This window comes from Aplysia californica, unplaced genomic scaffold (assembly GCF_000002075.1).
Source record: "Aplysia californica isolate F4 #8 unplaced genomic scaffold, AplCal3.0 scaffold00350, whole genome shotgun sequence".
In the NCBI taxonomy this organism is placed as follows: Eukaryota; Metazoa; Mollusca; class Gastropoda; order Aplysiida; family Aplysiidae; genus Aplysia; species Aplysia californica.
In genome coordinates, this window is record NW_004797620.1 from 414,374 (window position 1) to 425,365 (window position 10,992).

Here is a 10,992-nt window from a genome sequence, read left to right on the forward strand (position 1 = left end):
TGGGTTAACGTTGGCATGTCCAGCAGATATCTCATCGCTGATGCTGCTGTGTCACGGGTGCATCCCAGAACAGTTCTCATTCCTTCATTTTGAATGACTTCGAGGCGATGTAGTTGGGTTTTGGATAGGGTGAGCATACCAAGGCCATAGTCCACTACAGACAGATTTGTTCTTAGTGTTGCTCAAAACCGAACTGCGAAATTGGGAAGGGGAAGCGGGGAGTGGGATGGGGGTTTGTAATCAATGGAAGGAGTTCCAGACTTTTTAAAAGTTCTTGTGAAATTAGGAGGAAAGGGTGGGAGATTGTTGACAAAGGATAGACTTCTAAGTTTTATTTAGGTATTGCTCAAAGCCGAACTGTGAAGTGAGGGGAAAAGAGGGAGAGGAGGGGGGGGGGGTCGTAGACAATGGATGGTGTTCCAAGTTTTTTCTTAAGTGTGGCTCTTAACCAAATAACGAAACCGGAGAGGGATCGATGGAGTTCCGAGTACTTTTAGGTGTTGTTGAGAATCGAAGTTAATTAGGAAAGAGAGGTGGGGGTGGTGGTTGGGAGGGGCTAATACACAATTGATAGAGTTCCAAATTTGTTTTTTCTTAGGCGTTGTTCTGAGAAAAGGTTTTTGCTTTAAGCATCAAATTCTTTTTTTTTTTTTGTTGCTAGGAGGTTTTGTTTCTGTTGACATGTTATCCCCAGAGGAACACTACGACCTTTTCCCACAGAAGTCTCACATGTGCCGCAAGCGTAGCGACCGACTCAGACCGCTCACTCGGAGAGCGTGTGCATTACAGATCAGTATACTTTCAATGTCGCAGCGTGGTGGAATCAGACTCTCGACAATTTTTAAGCTTATTATTGTGGGGTTATTGATACCATCTAAAAGCGTCTCCATTTTCCTTCCTTTTGGAAAAAAATGTATCCCTCTATGCTGAATTTTTGCGATTGAGGGAAGTGAGGGTAGCCTGGTTTCAGAGGTAAAATTAGCAAGAAAATGGCCACCAAAGTTTGGTAACTTCCAAAGTCTAAGAGTCCTTGAAAACTGAAAATCTACTTTTTTGTGCCTTTAATCAATGTTTTTCAGTAAATTCAACTAAAAATGTGTTTTTAAATGAACAGAAAAGGTGTTGAGTCAAAACCAGAAAGTCAGAGGAAAAAAATGCCCATCAGCCCCCAAAAATATATTTTAATGCCGATTTCTTTGATTTTATTATTTTGACGAACGCCTGATTTCAGCACGATGCCTCACATATGTTTTGAAAGAATGGGAGATGGACTTTAACCCAGTTTTAGCTTTAGTGCGAGTTTTGCGACAATCGCAATTCAATAAGGTCATGTAAGTGCCAACGTAAGAAGAGTTACAAGAGAGTAACAAACACAAAGGAAGAATGAGGAGAGATCAGGACGACAGATGTTTGAGTTTGATAGAAAAGAAGGAGCAGACCACATCAGAGCACCCCCCCCCCCCCCCAATCACCCGTGAGCTTTTTAGCTCATTGAGGAGGACAAGTCTTCGGGCTACCGATTAACTCTTGAAAACGCACTGTTTGGGGGGCTTTATACAAATAAACGCACAACTTCTCCATTCATACAGATTTTTCGCTTCTTTCATCTTTATCTGAAACTTAAAAGGCATATTATAACAATGTGCACTGTGGGGAAATTTTTTAATTCTCGTTTCTGCTTTGTTTTAGTAGAGGTTTTACGGCGCTCGCAACTGCATAGGGTCACTTTGTGTATGATAATTCAAAATGTGTCACATGATGGTCTATGGTCTTCTGGTCGGACACGGCTTGCTCAAAGAGATAATCACACGCCAATTCCAGTTAGTTGAATATACCCTAAGTATGTGTTGCGAACTCCCAAACTCAACTATCCCCCGTATCCAGAAACAGGGTCTACTTTCGATTTCCATTGACTTTGTCAGCAGAAAAAACCGCCAACCCTTCTATTTGAGATTAGAGACATTGCTGTGGTTGCCCTGTGAAATACGCGCTTTTCTTATTTCTTACACGCGTGTTCCCCACAAAAATGATATCTCCGACATTATTTTCTCATCTTACTCGGTTCTTACATTTTCCCGCTCACATTTCACATGTGTTTTTTAAATATTCCTCATTTGTGTCTTTACAGAAGCGAGGTAAATTCTAAACTACTTTTTATCGTCTTCTGAAGCTGGGCACTTAGGAAATATTCACAAGCTTTCATTTTTGTGTGAGAAAGGTGGGGAGTATTAATCATTTTCTTCATTCCCCTGCGGAACAATTTGGCACAATTTCGCAAACGCGTTTAAGCAATATGTGACTGGAAAAAGACAAATCCAGATGGGAAATGGGGGGCATTTATGTATAATACTATGAGAGTGTGTGTGCGCGCGCACGCCCGTTTGTGTGTATCTGTGTGTGGGTCTGTGTATGTGTATGTGTATGTGTATGTGTGTGTGTGTGTGTATGTTTGTGTATGAGTGTGTGCGTGTGAGTTTGTATGTGTTCAAGAACGTCCGTGAGCACGAGCGCACTTGTGTGTGTGTGTGTGTGTGTGTGTGTGTGTGTGTGTGTGTATTTGTAAGTATGTGTGTGTATGGTACGTATGTTTATATGTCTGTCTGTTTTGTCTGTCTAAGGTAGGTCGGTTCTAAGACTTGGCACTCAAACAGAAGGAGGAGGTTATTAGACCAAGAAGGACCTGAGTGAAAGGGGGAAAGAGAGAGAAAAGAAGAGAGAGAGAGAAAGTGAAAGAGAAGAGTGAGAAGGCAAAAAGACAGAACATATCAAATAAAAGGGGAAAGATAGAAAGAAAGAAACAAGGAGAGACCGAGAGGGATCATGAAAGAGAAGAGATCGAGTAAAAGAGAAAGAGAAAGAAAGAGGATAAACACAGAGAGAGAGAGAGAGAGAGAGAGAGAGAGAGAGAGAGAGAGAGAGAGAGAGAGAGAGAGAGAGAGAGAGAGAGTTAAAAAAACAGGTAAATAGGGAACGAAGCAAAACTCTTCTTTGATTCTAAATGGGTATTTAGCTCAAGATGTTGATTCGGATCGCACTCGCGGATTTTAGTCGAAAGTTGAAGAGATCGAGAACAAACAGTTGAGGAATCGATACTGTCGTTAAAAATTTACCAACGTTTGAGAAAGCCAAAAACAGAAAGCAGAAGGCCTACACTAGTATCCTTTATCTCTTCAAAAAGTAACCTGGATTTTACTATTTAAAAAATACTAACAGAAGGGTGCGTGTACGCACGCATATATACACATATAAATACACAAACCTACTCTCTCTCTCTCTCTCTCTCTCTCTCTGTCTGTCTGTCTGTCTGTCTGTCTGTCTGTCGCTCTGCCTCTCTCTGTCTCACTCTCTCTTTTTGTATAATGTGCGTTTATTACCAACTGTCTGTCTGTCTGTCTGTCTGTCTTTCTGCCTGTCTGTCTGTCTTCTCCACTCTCTTTCTCTCTTTCTTCTTACTCCCTCTCTTTCTCTCTCTCTTTCCCTCTCTCTCTCTCTCTCTCTCTCTCTCGCAATCTTTCTCTTTCTGTGTGTTCATTACCGACTCTCTTACCTCTGGGGTATGATACTGGTTGGGTTCTTTGCATTGCCATCGAGCCCGCCAATGATATTTATTTTATCGAATGCCTCAAAGCATGAAAATCCGACACCGTCTGTCTCGTCCCAGACAAACAGCCCGCCCCTTAAATAATGACGTGAATTGCGTCGGTGTGGGTCGAATTGCAACATTTCTTTTTCCGTATCTAAACCACGTGTCTGGTTTTTTGACTACTCGGCAGACGACTATAGTAGTGCGTCCAATGCAAAATAAAAACAAACAACCACAACTTCGTAGAGCTTTATTGAAAAACTATTAATTCCTTTCACTGTGAGTCATGAGATATCTTGATATGAGAATCCTGATGTATCTTTTCGAGTAGTATTTTTAAAACGTTTTAAGTTACGGTGAAAAACATCTTTTCTCCGCCCCTGTTGCTTACGGTCGCTAGCAGCTTGAGGGCAGTTTGTCGTCATAGAGACCAGTTCATTGTTCTATGTTGTCGGTTCATATTGAACTGTCCACCCTTATACAAGGTGCCCACTACGGCTGGATCGGGCCGATCGCCCTACTCGATCGCATGAAACTGAAAACAAACACGTTTGTTTTCTAGGCGATCGAGTCGGGCGATCGGCCTGATCGGCCGATCCCATCAGTTAACTGGACACCCCGTATTCCGTCTGCCTCTCCTCTTGTCTTCTTGTGTTTCCTTCTTAATGGTCTGTCAGAGTTCCATATTAATATGAGCAAAGCATAGTATTTTTCTTTTTAATTTTTTTATTCCATTTTTTAAAATTTTGATTTCATGAATTGTCTTGTGTGGAGAATTTAGCATGCCTCATCGCTAAGATGTTATTTGTTGTCCAGCTTATTCTTGCTATTCTACGCTAGCACCACAACTCAGACACTGAAATTTTGTTTTCTTCCTTTCCTTCTGTTGAAATCTCTCTATAAACCTTTCGACAGTCATGTTGCACGGTTTTGAAATATTTCTCCACGGAACGCAATATCCGACACCTCTGCTCTTCTTCCACCACAGCTCCACGTAAAATGCCTCCTTTCCTTTTGCCTTAATTATAGTACCACATCTCGAGCTCTTTGTACTCTTTGTAAATATTTGCGCAAGAAAACGGATACTGCATTCAAGCTAATGTGCTACACATTTATTGAGGGACGATGTGGAGGGTCGACAGTGTAATTCAAAGATCTAAATCAACAGCTTGTGCTGAATAGTCATATTGACCCATGGAAAAGTTTGATTTCTTTTTTCCTCTAGATTTCTCTGTCTTTCTCTCTCTGTCTCTCTTTCTTTTCTCTCTCTCTCTCTCTCTCTCTCTCTCTCTCTCTCTCTCTCTCTCTCTTTCTCTCATTCTCTCTCTCTCTGTCTTTCTTTCTTTCTTTTTCTCTCTCCTTCTCTCTTTCCTCTCCACCTCAACCTCCTCTATCTCTCAGTTCTCTCCCTTCCCTCTTTGTCTCTCCTTCTATCTCACCCTTTTCTTTCTCCCACACTTTCTCAGCCTTTCCCTCTATCTATCTCTTCCACTTCTTCCCCCTCTCTCTCTACCCCCTCTCTCTTTCTCTCCCTCTCCCTTTTCTTTCCCATCTTTTCTCTATATATCTCTCTATCTATCTCTCCCCGTCTCACCCTTCCTCTCTCTCTATCTGTTGGAATAAGTGACGAGACGTGTGTAGTGTAGTCTCATGACAGTGACTCTGGACTTTTCCTCCAGGACTTCAAGGATTTACTTTGGGAGTTCCACAAGAAGGTCATATAGAGAGGTCCTGAGGGTTCCAGGGTTTGGATACTTTCACTTTTAGGCTGTTCGATTATAATATGTGAGGCATCGTGGTGAAATCATGCGCTCGTCAAAACAATGAAATTGAAGAAACAGGCATTTTCCTTCCTGTTTGACTATTTTATTAGAAATTTTATTTTCTTGGCTTAAGACATTTTAGATCTATTTAAAAATACCTTGCTTCATGGATTTTCCTGAAATTGAAGGCACATAAAATGCACATTTGAAGTTTCCAAGGACTATAGATTTGGAAGTCACAAAATGTTGGCCACCATTTTCTCGATAATTCTAGTTCTGAAAACAAGCGACCCTTACCCCCTTCAATCGCAAATATATCAACTTCTATTCCAGATAGACTGGCTTTTTTCCCCTTTAAAATAGACAAATGGACAAGCTTTAAGATGATGCCCATAACTCCATAAACCCAATACATTGACGAGCACCTGATTCCAAGGTGTCATGACACAATATTGACTCGGCCTGCGATTAGAACCTTCTCTTTTCTTTCTGGAACTTGTTTTTCGACGCCTTTTCTTCTATTCGAACTCTACAGTCGCTGCTTTCCCATAGGAAATATAAGCTCTCTTTTTGATAATGAGAAACCAGCTTTCTCCTTGGGAATGGCTACATCGCTTCTTGAACTCCAAGAAATCTCCTTGTCATTCATCTTGAGCAACGGAGGATAAACGATCCCCTGTTTCTTAAATCAGAACCTTTTTGTGTTCTGCAAGTATTCAACAAAGGCATCAAGAAACGGGAAACATCTCAAATATCAACTTTACAAGAGGAGACAATCATGGTTTTATCGTATCTACAATTTCTCAGCTTAGTCTACAGCCGCCGGATGTATTCACATTTTAGCGGAATTTGAACCCTATCGCGTAATATTAAAAGGATAACAAAAGTCTAACTGAAAAAGATATTGCGCTGCAGATACGAGACATATCTTTTCAATAATTGAATCCGCTCTATTGTTTGTACATTTCCTGTGGTTCTGGTCTCTGTGTATCTGCGTCAGTTTGCTTGGTTTTACTGTGTGCTTGATAACTTCTTCTATTAGAAGCTTCAAATGCTTTTTTTCTTCACAGCTGCAGGAGTGGGTTGGTCTCAGTCCATGCAGATCTAGCAGAATGAGTCAATACACGCATATGAATTATTCAATACACGAACCCGTACAAGATTAAATAGATAAATAACTGAATAAGTAAATAAATATATAAATAATTTCAGAATAAATAAACGAAAATTTGTTCGAAGTTGTTTTGTTTTTTTCGGAGAAAAAACCCTTTTGCCCACCTTTTCGGGTTCTTTTTGTCTTAATGGGTAATGTTTCCACGTATTGAACAGCTACAAAACAAAGAATAATTAATGATTGTTGTTTACCTTCAAAGTCCGCTAAAGCTTTTTTACGATGTCATCATATCTGGCCTACAAAACGTTAACACTTTTATGTTAACTACGAGGACTCATCTTGCTCAGAACCTACTGGTTATAGAAACAGATTGCAAATGACCGAGATATTTGGAAAGTCATAGCGTAACAGTCAAATCGGTCGTTGAACTTCTTAGAGAACCAGTTCTAGAATGAGTTATACTTTTGCGCACGTTAGATAGAATCTAGTTCTAAAAGTCACAACACTTCTGTCAGTAAAGTGAGACAACCTGCAAAAAAATGTCTACGCATTTGTGGAACACATCACTCTTCCAGTTTTAGAACAGATAATGAAATACAACGAAGTTTAACCCTTGCCCTTGTTTACACCAAGATGTCTTTTAAACTGTAACAAAATGTCTGCCTTCACATAACACATCGATGGGTGTACTGTTTGTTCATTATGACCCCAGCCCCCTTCCATAAAATAAATGAATAAAATAAATAAATAAATACTTATTTAAATAAATAAATAAACAAATAAACAAATAAACAAACAAGTAATCAAAAAGAAACAAACAAACAAATAAATGAATTGACGAAAAAACGAATCAAGGAAGGAATAAATAAATGAATGAATGAATGAAAGAATGAATATGAAATAAATAAAACTAAATAAATAAATAAATAAATAAATAAATAAATAAACGATTTAATGAATGAATGAATCAGCATCATCTAGTCCCATATCTGCGACAGACATCGACGATCATGGTTCTCCGTTCATTCCTTAGCTCGGATGCTCTTAAAAAAGCCACGTTTCCCTGATCATTCCCTGTCACCCACTTGTTCAGGTTCCCCACGTAGGTTGCTCTGGGCCTACCCCTGCCTCGCATGCCTTCAATTTTGCCAGTGAGAGCTAGATGTTCAAGACCCTTATGTCTATTCAGGTGTCCTACACCTGCATTTGTCGTTTCCTGATTGTTTTTAACAGTGAGCGTCCCACGTAGACTTCATCATTTGATTTCCTCATGATTGTTCTTGGGAGATTATAGCAGTGGTTTCCCGTTGCCTGCAGTTGTTTCTGAATGTCTGAGCTGCTTCTTCACTGTACTATGATATTACAGTTATAATGCAAGTGTGCTTCTCTTTACTCAAACTCAAACTCAAAATTTGTTGTCAATACTCTTTATTTTGCTATCTGTGTATTGTGTTGAACAAACGAATTTTCCGGTCCGCTCTCGTTATTCTCTCTGTTACTGTTATCCGACCGGCTTTGATAGAGGTTTGTCGACCTCTGCTTTATATAGCAACGACTTAGCTGATTGATCGTTTTTCAAGCGGGGAAGAGAAAGTTATTAAGAATGCTTCCAATTTATCTAAGGGGGGGGGGGGGGAAATCCTCTTAACTGTCTTTTACTACTTCAATATATATATATATATATATATAAGAGAGGAGCAAGACAGCAAGTTTGAACAACAATCTTATTTGTCTTGACCAGACGCCGTCACTAATTGATACCTAAAAACGATGTGCGTGAGTGTGGGTCTGTGAGTGTGTGAGCGTGTGTGAGAATGTATGTGTGTGTGTATGTGTGTGTGTGTGTGTGTGTGTGTGTGTGTGTGTGTGTGTGTGTATGTGTGCTGTGTATGTATGTATATTTGTGTGTATGTGTGTGATTGTGTGTGATTATGTGTGTATGTATGTACATGTGTGTGCGTGTATGCATGCGTCAGTGTTTGTGTGTCTGTTTGTGTGTTTGTTTGTGTGTAGGTGTGTCTACGTATGTGTGTACGTGTGTATATGTGTGTATGTGTTTGTGTACTATTGTGTCAGTGTGTATTTTGGGAGGGGTATGGAGGGCAGATATAGCTCTGTTGACATTTGTTTTAACTAACATATTTCCATCTATCTAATCCCCTATCTACACCACCTGTTAGAGAATTCATAACGAGGGAAAAAAAACACATACACACAAACTAGATTTTTTAAAAGATAGAAATATTTTGTTTAATTTCAAATTTTAATGTAGATCTAGCTCTGTTGTCTAAAATCTCATAAATAAATCCATGATGCCATATCCACTTATCGGATCACTTACGTCATTGAAAAAATCCCATTGTATCTCTTTTACATCATTAAGTCAGTAATTTGGTTTTTCTTTAAAGAAAGTGTTTAACATTGTTCAGATAATTTAGTAAGCGGGCTTCGACCCTGCCTGTCAGGGCCACCCTTGGCTGAGAGGGACACAAGACTGAAGCAGAAAGACTAGTATTTGATTTAAAAATTGTTCTCATTGTGGAAACGAACTCGGGTCTGTTGAAAGAACAACGAGGCGCCTGCTGACCGCTATACCCTAGACGCTAGTAGTACATTGATGGGGAGACTGATTAGTTCATCCCCTAGTAATCTTTCTATTTTAGTCAAGTCCTGCTCATCCAGTGTACCCGAGTTCTATACACTATTCATGCCACGCCATCCTAATCCCTTAAATTGAAGCCAGGCGAAAATTGAAACTGTCGAAAATTGGAACTAGCCCAAAATTGAAGTCCGTCTAAAATTGAAACCAGTTTAAAGCAGTGTACTTGCAATTTGATCCTCTGAATATTTTACATTAATCTGTTACGCTTTCTTCGTCAATTTCCATCAGTTGTTTTACGAGTGGGGAGGGGAGGGGTGGGGGTAGGGGGGGGAGGGGAGGGGGAGGGGGGAGGGGGGGGGGTACAGCAGACACGGCCGAGAAACAGTAACGAAATTAGCCAAGAGGTGGCTTTAAATAATGAAGAGATTCTGAGAGAGGTTAAGGAAATCACTGTCGTTTTTGTTACAGCAGTGACGTGTGGCCTTGAGGGGAAAGCTCTCTTATGCCGGACAGAGTTACAGGAGGCGAGAGCGATGCGTTGGAACGAGGAGACGTGTTTTGTAATTTAAAAGTTAAAGATTGCCGATCAAGCATTTTCTGTAACGTACGGGGAATAAAGAAGAAAGTGTGTTCGAAATAATAATGATATGTCTGTGTTGCAATTCTTGACCCCATGATATATCTATTCTATTCTGCCTTAGATAGAAGATTGGGTTGTTTTTGTTTTTTTCTTGGAGATATTTAATATTGTTTCCAATTGCTGGCATGTTTTATCTGTCTGGATTTGTCGTGATAAGCTGAGTCATAGCTCGCCTCATAACATGTCTAAATTGTACCGATTAGGCTGTAAAACATTTACATCAAATGTTCCCCTCTTCCGTGGTGCGCTCCATTAGTTCAGTTCATTTCCTTCTAAACTGCAGAGCGCGTGGCCCTGGTTCGAAACCAAGACTGAGCGTTCTTGAATTCAGATCGTTTCGTGGAATTTTCAAGGCTCTCAATCTTTCTGGCTCAGTGCTGTCGGAGACTGGTGTAAAATTTAGAAGCTCTGCTTCTTGAATAGCCTAACAGTGTTGATAAAGGCATTAAAACCCATGAACTTACAGATGAACCTGCTATCACGTCCACCTGTTTAATACAACCACCTGTGCAAACAGTCACTTCCCAATCTCCCTTTGCATTTATTTTACACTACTATCAGACTGTGTAAGAAGACACCCCCCCCCCCCGTCTAAAAAGCCACCCTTCTCTTTTAAAATGGCGGGTGACTGTCTTAGACAATTTCAACTTTTGCACTAACTCTCCTCTCTGACGTCATCTCCCAGGTGTTCGCCCTCTACTTGTCAACGTACATCACTGTGGCCATCAGTCTTGACCGCTGTGTCGCAATTCTTGATCCCATGAGAAGAAATGGCGCGGCCCAGCGAGTTCGGACCATGATCGTCTTTGCGTGGATATTCAGTGCCTTGTTCAGTATACCCCAGGTGAGTCAGCATCAGCAGTTTCCCTGTGAAAAAACAGATTATTTTCATTTGTTGTAGCACTCTATTTTTTCTCTCATTTTAAATGTTATTTCATTGTGAAATGTGGTGCCTAAAGACGGGTAGGAGCAGTAAAAATGATCCTATTTGTTGTTGTTGTTGTTGTTGTTGTTGATGATGATGGTGATGATGATGTTGTTGTTGTTGTTGTTGTTGTTGTTGTTTTTCTTGTTCTGTTCTGTTCTTGTTCTCGTTCTCGATCTTGTTCACAAGAGGCTCTTGATTCTATACGAATCTTGGGAAACAAAATTTCATTGACGCTTCCAAACGTGCATGTGTGTGTGTGTGTGTGTGTGTGTGTGTGTGTGTGTGGTTTTGTGTGTGCGTGTGAGAGTGTGTGCATGTGTGTATGTGTGTTTTAATGTCTATGTATGTGTCGTTTGTGTGAG

At 40.3% G+C, this 10,992-nt stretch overlaps 1 protein-coding gene across 11 annotated transcripts in view; it reads left to right on the forward strand.

Annotated features, from left to right (window-relative positions):
• LOC101850580 (gonadotropin-releasing hormone receptor) overlaps positions 1-10,992 on the forward strand; it is a 211,014-nt gene that overhangs the window by 37,762 nt on the left and 162,260 nt on the right. For all 11 annotated transcript variants that reach the window (XM_035970962.1, XM_035970963.1, XM_035970955.1 and 8 more), the window contains one exon: positions 10,388-10,546. In XM_035970962.1, coding sequence (XP_035826855.1) covers positions 10,388-10,546 — 159 coding nt within the window. The remainder of the gene's footprint in view (positions 1-10,387; positions 10,547-10,992) is intronic.